This window comes from Rissa tridactyla, chromosome 1, assembly GCF_028500815.1.
Source record: "Rissa tridactyla isolate bRisTri1 chromosome 1, bRisTri1.patW.cur.20221130, whole genome shotgun sequence".
NCBI lineage: Eukaryota > Metazoa > Chordata > Aves > Charadriiformes > Laridae > Rissa > Rissa tridactyla.
In genome coordinates this window covers 117,817,690-117,835,665 of record NC_071466.1, presented here as the reverse complement: position 1 = coordinate 117,835,665, position 17,976 = coordinate 117,817,690, and the positions used below count along the sequence as shown (strand labels likewise).

Sequence of the window (17,976 nt, the reverse complement as noted above, 5' to 3'; positions counted from 1 at the left end):
ACCCTTGAGAAGGGCTTTCTCATCCATCTTTTATTTACAAACAACATCAAACCCAGCCCCAAGTGTTGCCATATTTATGCATTTCAGTGTTTCCTGGATGTACTTTTGATGCATTTCTGGCGTTGACACATTGTAGTGTTGATTGCCTGGGCAGCATCCCAAGTGCAGCAGTGCCTGCACATGGGGAGCGCTCACATCTGGCAACCTGGCATTAATACCAGCCCTGGATTCAGGTCTCGGTAACGGCACATCGCAGCGGGACGGTCATGAGTTGGACGAAACTTGGAAAGCCCGGCTGTTATTTTTGGTTTGCCCGGGGACAAAAGGGAGCATTTATGCCACTTCTCAAGAAGCCGGCATTCCGAACAGCGCCCGAGGACTGTATTTTCCCGTAAAACAAAGGAACCCGGTTTATCCCCGCGCTCTTTTACGACCCCGGCTTCACCCCCCGGCCTCCTAACCCCGCGCCACAACCTTACAAAACCCAGCCTCCGGGCCCCCCTCCCCGACTCCCCCCCTGCCCACCGCCCCGGGAGCTGCCCGCGTCCCTCGCCCGCCGCCGCCGCCGCCGGGGGAGAGCGGGGGGGTGGCGGCGGGGGGCGGTAGCGACGGGGCGGGCCGGGGCGGGCCGGGGGAGGAGTTTGGCGGCGCGGAGGAAGCGCCGGGCACCCCACGGCGGCGGCGGCAGCGCCGAGCGGGCGGGCAGGTGAGGGCGGCGGGCCCGAGCGGGGCAAGCCGGCGGGGTGCGCGGCGCCCCTCTTATTTTAATAACTTTTCGGGGTGGGGTCTTTTTGTTGTTGCTTCGTGCCCCACCCCCCTGTATTTTTGTTATTTATTTATTTTTTAATTCCGCGCCTTGGACCAGCAGATTTCTCCATCGCCTCCTGCCTGTCCCCAAGGAGCCGTCGGCTCGGAGCGGGGGCGGCGGGGAGCGGAGCGGCGCGGCGGGGAGGGGAGGCGCGGCGGCCGCCCCGCTGCGGGGGCGATGCCCCCGCCTGCCTTGGCGCCTCCCCGTGCCGGCCCCGCCGCCTTCCCTTTGTGCCGCCGGGCCCGGCGCGACGCCTGCCCCGGCAGCCGGTTGCCCGCGGCCACCCGCGGCGGGAGGTAAGGGCGGCCGCCGCCCCGCGCCCCGGCAGCCATGCGGACCCTGCGGCCGCAGCTGGCCTCCCTCCTCCTCCTCGGTAAGTGCCGGCGGGGGCGGGACGGGGGTCTCCCGGGCGGGGAGGGACGGGACGGGACCCTCCGGTGGGTGTCCTCCCTGGCAGGGCTGCCGGGAGGGTCAACCCTGCTGAAAATACCCAGCGCCTTCCCCCAGGAGTTGTCACTGCCCGCGCGGTTCCTGCGGTCGGAGGGGGGAAAAAAAAATTAAAAAAACAATTAAAAAAATATAAATGAATCACGGTTTCATCTCCGCCTGCAATACTTCGGTGACCATCCTCGCCGAACCCCGCGTCGCGGGGTCCGGCCGGGGTGTGGGAGCTATAGGAGCGGAGGGGACGGGCACCGGCACCTCCTTCTCCTCCTCCTCTTCCTCCTCCTCTTCGTCCGCGCCGGGCTCCGGCATCAAGTTGGGAAGGCGAGCGGCCGGCCGGGAGCTGCTCCTTGCCGGGGTCGGGGGGTGGAGTCTGGGAGGGGAAGGGAGTTACAGGTCGGTGTCGAGCCTGCACAAAGACGGTAGGGATCTAAGATGCCTGGGGTAAGGTGGGCTGCAGAAACAAAGTCCTCTGCGTGGCTCTGGGAGGGCGAGGTTGAAATGAAGGAAGGCAGTCCCTGCTGTCGTAAAAACGCAATTTGATTGCTTTGTGCTGTCTCTCCAGACTCCTCCTGTAGTCCCTTTTCCTCTGCCTGCCTGCGTTTTCTGCCCCGGGAACCGTTAAACGTGTGTTTTTGTCCCATCCCACAAGTGCCTGCCCAGGGGATGAACTGTAGGCAGTTCTGTCAAGTCCTTTGGGACCCCGCTGCTGGGTAGCTGTAGCTGTGCAAGGTCCCTCCCTACAAATTTGGGAAAAGCAGAATACCTGACAATTAAAATGCCCCTTAACGTTTTTTTGAGGCAGCCCCTGTGCCTGGCTCTGAGTACTGATGAGTTGGTAGGAGCGTTTGTGGAAAATACCGTACGGCACCCTCACGCAGCTTTCTGCCTGTGTATGTACCGAGCAACCTCGGTGTTGTTTTGATTTGCCTTTTCACTGGTAAGATTTTCTGCTGGCGTTAATGCCATTGAGGGATGAAGCAGCAAGGCTGGCGATTTTACTGTCTTGAGAGTTGTCACATACCTGCTGTGCCAATTTGGAAACAACAGCTTTACTTGAACTGCAGTCGTGCTTCCATGTCTCTAATTTGTGTGTGTGTGGTTTTTCATGCTGCCTGTCTGTGTTTAGGAAGAGAGAGAGAGATAACTCTTTGAAATGGTTTTGGCGAAGATTCAAACTTTCCTTAACCAGTAGCTTGCTTCCTTGGATTCCCTGAAAAAAGCCATCTCAAAGCTAGGTTTATCGAGGGTGACTTTGCTCCGCGAGCACAGGCAGTCTGTCGTAGCCCGCAAGATGGGTGTAGCCGAACGGCAATCCCTTGGCTTCGCAGGCTCAGATCTCTCCGGTTGAAGAACAATAACACCATTCTGGATTAAGTCTTCCTAATATGGAGCGGGTGAGCAAGCGAGCAGTGGGTTGCCGGCGCGCCGCTCCGAAGTGCGCCCGGCTGATGCGGCGATGTAGCAGCAGAGGGCATCCTCCTTCCGAAGGCTTCCCACGGTGGTACAGAAGTGGGACCCACTATCCCATGCTGTACACCCCGCGTCAGGGCAAACCCGGTGCCCGGCTGGCTGCCGAGGCCACCCTGATTCCTTGCTTGCAGGAACCGGCTTTCTGGGTTTGACCTAAAACTGGCTGTAACCTGCCTGCACCCTCCCCCGGGGACGAGCTGCGAGGTGCCTTCCATCGCCTGGAGAATCAATCGGTTGCTTTTCAGAGGTCCCCAAATCCCATGGACATAACTCGCTTGTAAAAACATTGTATTGGCCTCCTTGCATTAAACGTTGAGGCTGTTTTTAACAGTAGGAAGGCTGCCACGTGCGTGCTTGGAGTTAGTTTTCTCTTGGTGTTTTTCACCTGGATTTCTTTAGACAGTTAATCTGCATTTGCCCAGCTGCTGGTTTTAACAAAGCTGGGGATGTGTGACCGTGCCTCAAAGCCTGGAATTGCAACAGAAGTGCTTTAGGTTGCTGTTTATAAAACTGAGATGTGATTTGATTTAGCGGGGAAGAGGCTGGATTAAAAAGCCTTATTTTGTAACATAAATCTCTGCCTGGCTAGTAAAAGACTCTTGCTTTCCAAACAAGTAATGTTAATGCTCAAATATATGGATAAGGTACTGTGGGTTGAGTATGCAGAAAAAGAAATGCAACTCAATTTTTCCTGATCCTTTTGCAAACTCATTAGAATTGCTGAAGGAGGAATCGTGGCTATGGAAAGAGCTGGTGGATGATTTAATGTAATATATCAAGCGTTAACTAGCTACCAGAATCCAAATAACTGCAAAACCAGGGTTTGAAAACCCACATCTGGCATGTGGGTGTAACATTTGTAGATCTCTGCTGTTTTTTCCCCTCTTGCTGCAGTGTTTGTTACAGGGTTCTTTAAACAAGTGGCACTTCATCACAGCAAGTACAAAATGGGAAAATAGAGCAAGTGCTGTAAATAATCCTCATGCAGCAATGAGACCATTAATACTTGTGCCAGCCAGTGCTAATCCTATGTGTAGTTGCAAGATTTACCTTCTTTTTTTGCAGGGATGCAAAGTCTGATACTCCTCATATTTACAGTGTAATATATAGGAAACACAATAGGCTTCTGGGGAATGCTGAATTCATTCATGTCAGTGACTGGTTTATGAATAGTTCTGCTTTTGAGTCTCCTGCAGTCTCCAGAATACCACCTGTGAATGCAATTTACAGCTCTTTGTGTTCAAACATTGCATATGTATATATGTACATAGACTCATTACCCTCTTCCTCTCTCTATTGATGCATAGTAATTGATGATTTATTTGCGATTCCTAGTGGGGAGTAGAGCCTTCGTAAGGTCTTGGAACAGCAGCTCACTTGTAAGTGGTATGTTGGAGTGAAATAACAATGCAGAGGTGACTGTTGGAGAAAGAAGGGATGATCTTGAAGGCCCGTCAGCCAGCGGGGAAGGGGTGCCGGCTGGGGAGCAGCAGTGTGCCCTTGAGTTGCTGCTCAAATGCTCTGCTGTCACGTCCTCCTGCTCTTCTGACGCCTGCCTGGGCGCAGGGCTTGAGGGGGGTCAGTGGCTGGAACGCGAGCCTGGATGCGATAGAGCTGAAGGCTGCTTGGCTGGAGGGGAACAGACGGAGGGAACGGCGGAGTGGGTGTTTGTACACACATGGGGTTTGGGGTTGTTTTTGTTTACCAAAGCTAGCGGCCCAGGGATGTTGCTGGCGCCTCATCTGCTCCTCTATGCATTGTTAGCCGCGGTGGCCAAGATCGTGCTTTATCCATCTGCGTCTGCCCAGAGTGCTCTGCCGCGAGCTTCGTTTTGCAAGAGGATTGTGCCGCCGTCGCTCCTCTCTTTGCTGCCTCTAGATTACTGCCGTGTGCGGTGCCAGACCTGGACCCATCCCCTGGGCCAGGGTGGGCTGTGTTTGGGGAACGTGTGGGACGGGGGCTCTGCAGGTGGCCCTGGCTGTCACCTCCTTTCTGAGTGAAGTTCAGCTGGCTCTCTGGGTTGCCTGAGTGTGATGGGAGGCTGCCTCGCCATGCCCTGCCAGTGCTGGGCTGGCAGGCTCCACTCTTGCGCATCCCCAAATGTAATTCTTCAGAGGAAGACTCTCTCCCTGCAGTCTTGGCCAGACTGCCCGACATCCTGAGGCTCCTGCAAATCCTGTTTATTTACACAGGAGGTTTTGGTTTATGTGAATTGTCGTCTTTTAGTTGACCTTCCGTCAAGTTAGATGTCTTTATTAAAGCAGTTTTTATTGTAAATCGAATGTGTACTTGGAACACTTTTACCAGACCCATTATATAAAGTGAAAGGTAGAATAAACAGCCCTGCAGACCACGGAGAGGGGGGCAGGAGAGACAGGTCATAGAGAGCTTGGGAAGGAAAGCGTCGCTTCTGTCTTGAGAGGCTTATTGAATTTTTTGGACCAGGAAACTGCTGCTTTTTTTTCTTTTTTAAATTCTTTTGAAGTTCTTCCTTTTGGTCTCTCTGGGCTTCTTTCTTAGCCCTACAAAATCAGTCGTGGATTCAGCCATTGTCCTAAAGGTTATACAGTCTAGTATGAAGCCAGAGGTGTTGGTTTAACTCAAATGAATCAGTGTGCTATAACCTGAAAGAGTGCTTTTTGCTGTCTGATAGTTAGCAATCTGCAGACCCTGCCCAGAAACTTAACAGCACCAGGAAAATTGCCTGAAAAGAAGGGGGAAGCTTTTTTGAGCACAGTTGGGTTTTCTTCTTGTGGCTAGGGATCTTCTGCTCGTGATTTGACTTGTCTGCTGGTATCAAGGACGTTTAGGCCCTCCAGCCACTGTCTGGAAAACTGGAGTATTGTGATTTGCCTCTGGCTTTTAAGTTGCTAAATACTCCTTAATGATAACCTGCTAAATTGGTTTCGACTCCGTTCTTATATTGGCATCTCTTTCCTAGTGGTATAAAATCCTCTTAAGGAGTAGTTCTCTGGTTAAACGTTAGGAGACGTTTAGCATCTGTTTCTTATCAGCTATGAAGAGGCTAGAATGCAGCCATTCTCGGCAAAGTGGGGTTTGATCAAATTGCAAGACAAAGAAATTAAGTCTGCAGCTACCTTTGGCGGGTCTAGGATGTCTGTGGGCGTCTATGTCACTTCCAGCTCTAAGCCTGTTGCTCACCCTGTCTCCATCAGCGTACTAAGAACATGTTTCCAATGATGCATTTTAGTAAGCTTTTTGTCGTTAGGAGGTTTAATTAGCAAATGGCAATGAGACAAGAGGAAATCTTGCCTTTCTAGCTGCTGCTGAAGTCACATTTCAGTAAGTAATTGAACATGAGCACAAAACCAAACCATCTCAGCTAAGTGATGGGGAGCTTTTCTTGAAAAGGGAGAGGCTTTGCCGCTCTGGACTTGTGGTGTTGCTGCACAGTACTTGCACAAATGCTAAAAAGCAGCGCTGCTCCTGAAATGAGTTGTTCCAGGCTGGTTTCTGCCCAGCATGGGGAGGGAAGGGTGCAGGCCAGGGGGCTCACGTGAGGAACTGGTTGGAGGGACATGCTCGTACTGAAAACTATCTCGGCAAAACCAGTAAATACAGAGAGGATTGGGCAGCTTGTGTGAGTTCAAAGTAGATCTGTTTTTCATACGGTGCCGCAGATGTTTATGGGGGGGCCCAAGGCAAGGGGTGTTGCTGGGGAGGCAGGTGGCCGGGGAGCGTGCTGGGTTCATTTGGCTGGGCTACCCCAGTTTGCTGTTCACACACCAGGGCCTCGGTACCATGGGTCTGGGGTGTGTGGCCAGTAACTCGGTCCTGCCGAACGGGAGAGGTGAGACCAGTGTCTGACTGTAGTTGTTGTCTTGGCTGTTGCCAGCTCCTGGCAGAGGCTGCCTGCACTGCCCTGCGTAGTGTTTAATCTGCAGTGTCTGGCTGAAGCCACTGCCTGTACCCTTCCCATGGCTCCTTCTTTCTGATTTTATTCTGTTGCTGGTGGTTCCTTGGTGTCTCCAGGTTTGTTTCTCTCGCTTGTTGGGTGAGAAGTCCACAGGGAAGGAAGAGGTGGCCCACTGTTAAGTGGAGGAGGGGGAAAAAGATGAGCTGAGGGAAAGCACTAGTAGGAGAAGGAAGGTGAAGAACCTGACTGATAAAGATACACGAGAACAGGCTCTGTCGGATGGGTCTTTCCAGACGTTGGGGCCTTCAACCACCACACCCATAGCTTTTAGAGTGTCAAAGAAACAGAGATAGTGGGGATTCATCCATATTTGTTCTCTTGTGCCTACCACCCCTCTTGGCTGACTTCTCCTTTCCTACCAAGCTATTGATTCCATTTGGGACTCGAAAAACCATCTAGTGCTTCTCTTGTCTCTTCTGATCTTGGCAGCTGTAAGACTTTGCTAGTCAGGAAGGGCTGAGGCTGCTGCTGAAGTGCAGGAATAAGGAGATTCCTGTGCAGTTTCTGGCAACAAAGTTGGCCCCATCGGGATAGCAGAAGCCATCCGGATCCACAGCATATGCCACAAAGCAACTGCATGGCCATTAGCACCGTTGAGCGTTACTCTAATGACAGTTGTTTGGTTTGCTGTTCCGGGTTTTGTTTTTCTGGCCCTTGCAAAACAGCTCATCAGGGTCTGACACGGTTGGAGGTGATTTTGATGTACAGCTGTTGCGGCGTTGCTAAGTTTTGTTTTGTTTTCACTAGTGGCATGAGTGTGGAATTGGTATCGTTCACCCAGTGTTTCCCACTCGGCACACAAAAGCAGATAGCTTTGCTTCCTGGTGAGTGTATTCCCCTCAGGAGTTGTGATTACAGGGAAATAGAAGGGAATGGGTGATGCATCTGGGTTTTTTGGTGTTTTTTTTTTTTTGTTTGTTCGTTTGCTTTCTTGGTGGCTGTTTTCCGCCCCCGCTGTGCCCCCGGTCTCTCTGCCTGAGGCACACTGTCACTTCTATTGCTTCTGGGCTTTGTATGGCAGTTGATAAGCTCGTTAAAGGGAGCTGGGAGCATGGGGTGAGGTAGATGCATTTTTCTGGGGACTCCATAGTGCTAAATGTCTGTTCTGTGTTTGAAAGGAGCTCAGTGCTGACCCAGGCTGCTGTGTGAAATGGATGATTTCTGAGACCTTTAGAGAAATGGAGGCTTGAGATACTGAGCCCCAAAAAAGTAAATAGGTTTCTGTTTGCCTCTTGGGGAAGGAAGGGCTCTGCTCTCTTATCACAGTGTGGCTATCAAGATTTGGTTGCTTAGATAAATTGAGATTTTGACTTCTTGGATGAATCTTCCTGTCTCCATTTAGCAGCATCACCAGGGACATAGGAGCACACGTTCCTCCACATCTCACTGAAAGTGGAGCTGTACCTTGAGTAAGAGCTACAGGAGAGGGCAGGTGCTTGTTGCTAGAAGTCATCCATAAGCTCCTTACGCTGGAAAACTGTACTGCTGGAATCTGGCACTTATTAACTCAAGTTACCCAGTACCTAGGATCTAGCCAAAGGGTTGTGGCTGGCTGCCAGGCTGAAATTACCAACCTGGGTGTCAGGCCTTGTTGGTTCCTTCTTGCTAGCTTGAAATAGGAGCTCCCAATGAGTGTGTGTGCCAGCCCTTCTTCTAGTCATGTTTCTTCTTACAGCTTTGTAAAGCGTTCAAGGTAATTATAGTACTTACTAATATTTATTCCCTTCTAAGCAATTATCTGAATGCGTTTATCTCTGGTGTGCTTTCAAAGTACTCTGCCCCTTCTCACCATATCATTTCATCTTCCCGGCTCAGTGCTTTCTGCTCCCTCCCTTCTCATACAGTCCTTGGTCCTCAGCTTCCTCCGCCTCCTGAATAAGCTGTCAAGCTGTGCTTTCCTCTCCTGGAGGTTCCCATACCCTGTCTTCTTACTCTCCTGTCTAATCCTGTTACGGAGGAGGGATGTTTGCTCCGTCTTGCAGGGGATGATGGTTTAACTACCCCACCAGGTGCTAAGGCGCTTTGCAATGAAGGGCATGGATACCGAGAGAAACTGAGCTGGCGCCGTGCCATCTCCCAGCTTTCTGCTGACTGCCTGTGGCCTGCAGACAATATCTTAAGAGCTCCTGCTGAAGGGTCTGACCTTTATGCCTGCAGTGTTATCCGGCGCCTACAGCAGGAGTCACAGCATGAAAATTCCAGTGCTTTCTTCTTACTTGTGATATAATTGTAGGCAAGTCGCTCTGTCTCGGCTCCTTGAAGTAGAGAGAGTGGCTTAAAAGGTGTCATGGGATTTTTTTGGAGGAAAAGTGCAGTGTTAGGGCTGAGGTTTTGCTTACTGTTGTTAAGCAAGTGGGCTGCTTTTTTTTCTTGTACGTGTTGGGAGCATAGCGTGGAACAGATTGTTATGCCCTGATTGATTTCACTCTTGGTGTTAGGAAAAGAAGAAAATTGATTTTTACTTTGAGCTCTATGGTGTTACTTACCTGCACAAGCTCTCTCACTTACCCTACGTGAATGGGACCAGCCTCTCCTCGCCACCCCGTTATGCTTGTGGGGCATAGCCCACGTGACTGTAACTTGGAGCTGCTGTGATTCATTCTAGTTATCAGTGTTACAGCAGCACAGTTAATCTATGGGTCACTGGCATGTAAGGAGCTGTTACATCTAATCAGTCCCATGCCATGAGCTAGTCAGCAGTTAAATCTAATCCAGAATGTGTAGCTGCCAAATGCTTTGAGTCACCACGCACTTGCTCCTTTCTGCTGTAAATAAGGCATACTTGAACAAGATCAGCTTCAGGTGCCCTGCCTGTGAGCAGGGATCAGAGTTCAGCCTGGGATGCCTGTGCTGCAGAGGCGCAGAGGTTGCCCAGAGTCTGAACGGCTGCAAGGTGGGTGTTAACCTACCTGCTCGTCTTCATATGTAGATATCAAAACACCTTCCCTTTTCTCATCTCAAATTGCTCTTTCTCCCACCCCCTTCCGCTTGTCTAGGTGTAAGGAGAGGCATGTGTTCAGAGATGGCCTCTCATGTACTGCTGTTGTCATTAGAGTACGGAGGGACCCTGTCCCTCTTGGATGTTCTTGGATGTGTTTAAGTCTTGCTTAAGATGCCTAGTTTTGTTTTATTCTTTCCTTGTTTCCACTGCTCTTACACCCCATCCACTCCTCTTGAATTTTCCGCTTGTGCCTGCAGGGTCCTTCTGCAGCCCCGGGTTGACTCCGTTCCCCTCCATAGTGAGAGCTCTCCCATGATATGCTTGGAAGTACACCTCCTTCCGCTGCTGAAGAGGGGAGAAGTGAGGCTAAAAAATTGCTTCCACTGCAGATTCCTCTGCCTCTGTGGGGCAAGTCATGGGAGACCATCCCATTTATCTTTTAAATAGAGTAACTTTGCAAAAGTAAAGGATGAAGACTGGCAGTTGCTATGCACATGGTTCTGCCCTCGGTTTGCTTTGGCTTGGGTGCTTCCAGGGAGCTTGACAGGGGACCGTTGCTGCCCTGTGACCACCGCATGAAGGAAGGGCAGCGCTTACTGCAGCAGTTATTTGGATTTGTGCCTGACCCGGGTGCTCAGGCTGACATTTTTTCAGCCCGTGCAGGGGAGAAGGTGTCAGTGAATGTGTGGTGGGAAGATTGGTTTCCTCCTGGAGTGGGGAGATACTGTGTGGCCATGCCATCTGAGACTGCCCTGAGCTGCGTGGGGTGGCGTAGGGCAGGCAAGGGGTCAGGGAGCCATGCCTTGGAGAGGTCTGTCACCTCTTCTCGGAGGCCTGCCTGTGTGGGGCTGGTGCCACGCTGCTTCTCCTGGCTCTCATCTGGATTGCAAAGCTGTGTAGTTTAGTCTGTCCCTGCCTTTTGGCTGGCTTGTTTTGGGGGAGGATGTAGGGTTGAGAGGGGTGAGTGTGAGGGAAGATTTACTGTGCGTCCAATACCTAATAGCTGGTCTAGGAGATCCACTGGGATACGTTACTAAAAGCATCCTAATGATCTTGACGTAATGGGTTTAAGCCTCGGAAACCCGCTTGCTGGGAAGGGCAGCCCAGGACTTTGTGCTGAGTTCCTGCAGGAGCAGGGCTGGGCTCCCAGCAGGGTTGGGGCAAGCAGCACAAGCTGGCTTTTCAGGGTGCCGGCAGGTACCCATCCCTCTGTGAGAAGGACCCGGAGAGGAGCCGTACGCAGGGCTTTGGCATGGCAGAAGAATGACTTGGGAGGCTTGGCCAAGCACCAACTACCGCTGTTACCTCGGAAATGTAGATTACCAGTGATTGCAGCTGTGTGGAGGCCAACTAAGTCCCTAAAGAGATTTAATCTGAGGAAAGGGTAATTTTCTTTATGGAGACATCTGGGTGTTGGTGGAAGAGAGGGAGATGGCAGAGCAGCATGGCCGCAGCCGAGGCCAGCTGCCCCTAAACCTGGCTGCTGGCAGCTCCCCCAGGAGGGGGAGGTGCTGGGGGACACAACTCGCAACTCCCACGCCAGCTGTGGGAGCTGTGCCCAGCTCTGCTGCTCCTACTTCTTCTAACCACTGCTGTTTCCAAGGTGGCAACTCGGGAGCCTCCTCCTCCAGGCACTGGCAGTGGCCTGGAAAAGAGTGATGGGCCGTTTCTTGTCTGCGAAAATGCTGGAAGCAAGAGTTGTGTGAGAAGGGGGGGTTCATCAGTCCTGGAAATTGCCAGTGGAGCCATGAAGACTCCTGAAATGGGTAGGGGTGATGAGGAAGGGGTAGAAATGACGGTGGGAGACAGCAGGAATCTGGTTTTCCGGTATGTGATCCTAGAAGTGGTGTGGTAGAGCTTCTCTGTAGTTACTGGGGTGATCAGCATCAGTTTCTAAATAGTTCTCCGTATGTGGATGCGAGTCTTGAGTGTGGGTAGGGTGAAGCAAGGCTTCTGGGGAAATATGCTAGCGGGAGGCCAAAAATAAATTATCAAAAGAAAGAATTGAGAAATTAACAAAGCTAAACGGATGTATGCAGCTCTAAGAAAAGGGTGTCATATTTGAAAGTGTATTTTTGAAAATCCATTTGCTTAGTCATCTTACAGATAACTTTGCTATTTTTACCTTCTTTGCTCTGATGACACTTTGCTGTCTATATAATGGGTTTAGCATCTGCATTCTTTTCTAGTGTACAGGCAAAATGGATTTGCTAATTTTGAGCTGGCTTTGTAGAATTTCTATACCTCTTGGCTGTGAAATAAGTAAAATAATTAAAACTATTTTAAAGAAGCATTGCTGGCATTATTTCCCTTCTAACCCCTCTTTTTTTTAACCCGTCTCCCATGTCTGCAATCAAATTTGAATAGAGAATATATTCTCTTGCTGTTCTAAATGCAATAAAGACCATGCCCTCAGCTCCCCAAAACACAGAAGTAGTAATGTCTGGGTTAAGCACGGTACTCTACTGGGGAATGAATGCAAGATCAAGGGCATTTGCAGATTTTTATTTCTGTGTGTTTGCAGGGACTGTGGCATTGCTAGCAGGTTGCTCACAAATGGTAGCTTAGATTACCTCTCTTGCAGGCAGCAAGATTTGCATCTTGCCATTCCTGTTTGATCTGCAAGTGGTGATGAGAGCTGTATACTTGAATTCAGATTTTCTGAGTAGCAGACTGCAGTCATTAGGGCAGTGCTTAGACCCCAGAGGCTTTTTCTGCGTTTTCATCCTGTTTCAGTAACTGTGTCTCTTGTTATCTTGTTCCTGAATATTTTCTCTTGTAAGAGGAGACTGTTTGTTGCAGCTGTTAAACCTCAAATGTCTTGAATCTCCCTTAGGGAAGAGGAGGAAGAGTTCCTGAGGCTTCTACGTAAGTAGACCATAGAAATACCTACGTGTCTTTCCCAAGTATACAGCCAGAAGGTATTCTTGGTGCTGTCCTAACCAGCTGATGAATTCTGGCTGATTCTGCCCGCGATTCCTCCCTTCTGCTCACTCGCTGTGTTGAAGAGGTTTAGTAAGGGAGCTGGAGTTGTTTTTTCTCTTTGGCATGTGATGGTACTGGATGCCTCTGGTTGCTTTTGTCAGAGCAGTGTAGCTAGGAGGTGTCAGAGGAAATTATGGATGTTTGTTTGGTCTCCTGGCTGGATATAAGGATGCAAGTTTTAGTGAAATGTGCATTGAATAAACATTGGGTAAATCTCCTAGGATAAGAGCTGCCTGGAAGCTGGTGTGAGGAGCCGTGCTTATCTTCATGGCAGGATTTTAAAACAACGTTTGTATGAGAAGAGTTTTGCACCCTGTGTTTGGTTCCCATCGGTTCAGTGCTTTGTAATGTTCCCGCTTATGTTCCCTTTAAAGTCAGCTGGCCAACCTTAGAAGAGGATTATCACAGTAACGTTGTCCAAAGCCTGTATTGCCGTCAGGGCTCCTTCTTTCCCCCATTTCCATGGTGCCCGTGGCTAAATCAGGCCCAGGTGTGACCCATTGCTGTACTAACATGCTGGGGTTGTCCTCCCACCTTGCTGGAGCTCCTTGGTCCCCTTTCCCACAAGGGAAAGGGCTTGTGTCTGATTGACAGCTCTTCAGCAGCTCCGTGGGGCTGGAGCAGCCGCAGCCTGGTCTCCTCTGCGCCATTGCTGCTTTGGGTGGTCGCTGCTGAAATTTTCTCCTTTTTGGCTCCTGGAAAGCGCTCGTTGGAGGATGCGTTGTAGTGGTATGGGAAACATTCATTTTTAAAAAGAAACCCCAAGCATGCAGCCCCCACCTCCGCGGCAGCAGCAGTCTCGGTGGCTCTGTTTCGTATCATCCTGTGACATGTGTCCTGGTTTGAGCAACACAGGATTAATTTCTCTTTAGTAATTTTACTTTTCAGTAAGGTCTCTTCTATCGCTTGGGAAAACCACATTTTTAGAAGACTCTAGCGCCTGAATTTGTGAAAATATTTACTTTATAGCCAGCTATGGTATATGGGTTTCAAGGTCTCAGTGTTTTTGAGCTAGCCAGGTGCGGGGATGAGGAGGAGTGAGACCCAGGCACTTGACCCAGGCTGGCCAACAGGATTATTTCATACCGTGAACGTCACGCTCAATACAAATTAGAAAGTTTGTTGAGGAGTTCTCTCTCCCCCTTGATGGCTGCGATCCTGAGAACTCCTTGCCCTGCTGCCAGACCCCTGAGCCCTTCCCTTCCTCCCAAAGCCGTAGCGTTCGCAGTGTCCGACATTTGCTGTCCGCTGCTGGGAGTGCATAGCTTCCTGCTGGTATGATTGGCTGAGTATAATCCTCGTGTATTTTATATTGGTATTGGGATCAACACTGGTTCTTTAGTATTATTAATGTTAATTATTTAGTCTTATTCTATTAATTGTGTTTATATTTCAAGCCTCGGGTTTTCTTGGTTTTTTTTTTTCCTGATTCCCCTTCCTGGCTGGGGAGGGGTCACCGTATGATAGAACAATTGTGCAAACGACAATAAATGGTTGTGGGCTCTTTGAACTGTAACAGCCATGCTAGCCCGCTGTGTTCCCAGCAGCCATGCCTGCTTGGACGGACCCTCGCAGGGAGGCTGCCATCTCACAGAGGCACAGATGGGCCTCCAAGGGGCCTCCCACCCTGCTGGATGGCAGCCGCAGCAGCGCAGCCGCCGGCATGTGGCACAAGGCCATGGCCGACCAGGCCGTCATGCCCCATACATTGCGGGGCCCGGCTCACCCTTTCAGCCTGGGCACAGCAGAGCAGACGTCTGATTTCATTACGCCATCATGGCCGCAAAATGCGGGCTGCAAAACTTCTTTCAGTGCTGCCATATCTGGCTGTAAATCACCCCCGCGGGGCCCAGAGGCATTTGGGGAAGGCAGCCCTCGGCACAGGGCAGGGTCTGAGGGAAGGGGCTGTCACTGGCGCGGGGTGCGTGCACGGCTACCCTGCCATGGCTGTGGCCCCCGTCCCGCTTAGATGTGGGCGGTGGTGGCATGCTGTGCCATGTCCCCTCCTGGGCCCAGCCCCTCACTGCAGAAAGGGTAGGAGATGTGTCAGGGCCTCCAGCCCCCCTCACCCTCATGGCGGTAGTGGAGAAAACTGGGTGCCTTCCCCCCATGACCTGGCCTGAGACAGAAATCTGGGGTGACCTGCGCCATGGTTCCTTCACACCTGCTGCCCCCTTGGGTCGTCCTCCCTCCTCACTGGGAGACCTGGGGGATGTGGTGGTGGCAGGAGGTCCGGGGGGCACCTCCACAGCCTGGGGTGGCTGTAGATTGGGGTGCCAGGGGTAGCTTTCACATGCTTTGGGACATTTACCGGGAGCAGCCACACACCAGCGATGCCCTAGCCTTGCCTCGCGAGCTTGTGCGGGCCATTTAATTATTCCTCTGTGTCTGAAGGTGGTTTTTTTTTTTTTTTTTTTCATAGCTGCCACGGGCAGGCACTCACGAAGCTGTGCTAGTGGGTGCTTAAATACAACCAGTGGCAACCCTCACCACTTGCAGCCTGCTGCAGTAAACTGGGGAGGGTGGATGGCACCAGCAGCTCCTTTGGTCTTGCTCTTCTCTGCTTCCTGGCCCTGTCTCCCGCTCCCTCCTGCCCTTTTCCCCGTCTTTGCACTGGTTTCCTTCAGCTCTGTCAGTCCCCGAGAGGTCTGAAGCGTGTGTGGTGTTTTGGTGCGGTTCTGTTCTGTTCAGCTTGTATCAGTTGCTGTTAAGGCTTATAATCAGTGTAAAATCTCTGGGGTGCAGCTATTTACAGAAGAAAAAAAAAAAAACCACCAAAAAAAACCACCCCACCCTTCCAGACTTGCATCAAACAGGAGTTTTATTCTCATTAATTGAATTCCTCTAGAGTCTGATAACTTGGGCATGTTGAAATCAGATAAATAAAAAGCCTCCCTCCCTGGTAGCTATGTAAGCCTTTCCTTAACTCCCCGATCAGAGGGGACTAGGCTCTGCTAAGTAAGTAGCTGAAGATCAAAACTTCTGCGTATGTCTGCTCATCAGGGAGTGTAGGCAGGAGGATGCTCGGTGTGGTGTATCAGCAGAGGAATGGTTTGTCTCTCCCACACCCCCCTCTTCTCAGTTGATGGGGAAAGATTTTTTTGTTTAATGACAAATGCTGTTTAGTCACCCCCAGACATGTATTCTGTGTCTAGAAACTGGGACTGTGCTTTCTTCCAGACCTTCAGATAAACCTGCAGCCCTACGAAGGGGCAAGTCTGCTCTTGCTGAAGCTGGGGTGTATCGCCTTTGGAGCATCTCTCGGGCTGTGCTGTCCCGTCTCGTCACGTGTGTGCTAAGACGTGTTGCTCTGGGAGGCAGGAGGGTGTTTGGACTGGTGCCAGAGGTGTGGTGTTGCTGAGCTGATGCTGTAATCCTGAAAAAATCCAACTTGCCGCTTTTTCCAGACTCCATACATCAAGTGAGACTTGCGGTCATTAAGGGCACGTCCCTTTCTCCGTCGCGTCGCTCATGTGTAGCTCTTGTCGTGCTGCTGGAGGATGAGGCTCCTCTTGTTCAGCAAGTGCTGTTGTTTAGTCCAGGGTCTTTCTTCCCTGTGCCTAGATCACCCATGCTGTAACAAGTTACCTGGCTAGCCAGCCAGGCTTTTGCTTGTCTTGATTGTCAGCCAACACCACTCGACCCTTTTGGGGTCCTTCTGTTTTCCTCTCCCCTGATGCCACCTTTCTACTTGTGCCCTGGACTTGGATTTCCCCCCAGTTCTCTTCTTTTGACAGTGTTTGTGTCCCATAGCTGTTTACACCACCAACGCAGTGGCATCTGCCCCCACCCCCTAGGGCACTTTTTCCACCCTCTCTCCTGGCTCCACCATCTGCTGTGTCTGCTCCTGCTGTCGTGCACAGGCATGAAGTCGGCGTGAGTCCCCTGACCGCACTGACCTCCCTGTCTCAGCACTCAGCTCCTTCCCTCTGCCTTGTTCCTCACAAATGCTTTAACTTCTCCTGCTTTACTGAATGCTGCTGATGATACTTCCCTTCCCCCCGCCCCGATAGCCCCCTCTCTGCCTTCAGATTTGCTCCTCAAACCTTAGTGACCTTACAAAGAGGACTGGCATACAAATAAGGGCCTGCCTTTACCTGAGGGTTTGCCCTGCACTCCTTTCCTTCTCCATGCTTTTCACAAAAGCATATTTTTCTAACCCTTTTGCATTCCTTAAGGGTCCCAGCTCATTTTTCCCTTGTCTCTGTGGTTTGTTTTGCTACTCATAGCCTCTCTCCCTCAATGCAAAGCCACTTTATCCCCTCCTCCTTCAGCAGCTGCTCTGTCCTCTGCAAGCCCCATGGGATGCTCTGTCTGGAGCTCTTGCCTCCCAGCTCTCTGCCAGTTTAGTCTGTCTCTGTGATTTACTTTGCAAGGGTTTTCTTAATAGCCCCCACTGCTCTATATCTCAGTCGTGATCCAGTGTTACCTTCCTTGACTTCGCAGTTGCCCTTGCGATAACCAGTTTTGGTCTCTTTGTGGAATGGTTTCCTCCAAGTCCTGTTGTCTTTACCTTCTCCTGCCTGTCTGACAGAGCTTTTCTTACGTCCTCATGAATATACCCTGTCCAGCTTCAGGGTCTGGTTTTTTTGTGGTTATAAGGGGCTTATTCTGTGACACTGTTCAATTCTTCCTGCAGCCCCTGCCTCTTGGTAATTTTATACACTAATAAAAATTGGACTGGCCTCTCTCTGCTGATGTTACAAGTTCATATTTCTGTTCAAATTAAAATCTTGACCTCTGTCTCTGGTACTTACTTATATGCATGGACGTGCACCTGAGTCTTTCTGCTAAAGAAGCGTAAGCTGCAACACTTCCTGTCCATCTCTGCCTCCGAAATTTGTTCAGGTTTTTTCCTGTCTGCTCCTTTCCCTGAACTCTCAAATTAGTTCCTCCTTCTCTGCCCTGCCAAATAGAAGATGCTTGTCTTCCCTTTAAGAGCCCTTTTTAGCCTTGTTCTACCGTGTCTTTTCTGGTGCTTCTGCCCTCTGTGTGGTTTTCGATTCCCAGCCTCTGCCTCTCGTTGGGTTTCCTCAGGCTGGGTTCTCAGAGAAAGATGGCTTATCTGATTGTGCTGTCTTGTCTGCCGCCCCTCCTGGATAACCTGGCAGCCCTTTGGCCAATTTCACGCAAATTTGACAGGAGTAGAGAGGTTGGAGATAAACGAGTTCCTGCAAGTCTTGTGAAGAGTAGGTAACTGTGTGGGGGACTGAAGGAGACCTTTTTCTTCAAGGGCTCTAGTAGTCCCTCCAAATGACTGTGCCAGCTGTATGAGAAGCTCCAGCTGAAGCTTGCAGTCGAATCATTAGTCTCGTAGACAGCCTTCTTCCTGAAGGCACAGGAAGCTTGGCTTCATTAAGTCCCCTGCACTTAGGGTTGTATGCTAAA

General features: G+C 50.8%; 1 protein-coding gene across 2 annotated transcripts in view; it reads left to right on the top strand.

The window, feature by feature from the left end:
- The first annotated feature begins 675 nt into the window (after positions 1-675).
- Positions 676-17,976, top strand: part of IGSF3 (immunoglobulin superfamily member 3) — a 104,298-nt gene continuing 86,997 nt past the window's right edge. For both annotated transcript variants that reach the window (XM_054187725.1, XM_054187710.1), the window contains exon 1: positions 676-1,181. In XM_054187725.1, coding sequence (XP_054043700.1) covers positions 1,139-1,181 — 43 coding nt within the window. In that variant the 5' untranslated portion in view covers positions 676-1,138. The remainder of the gene's footprint in view (positions 1,182-17,976) is intronic.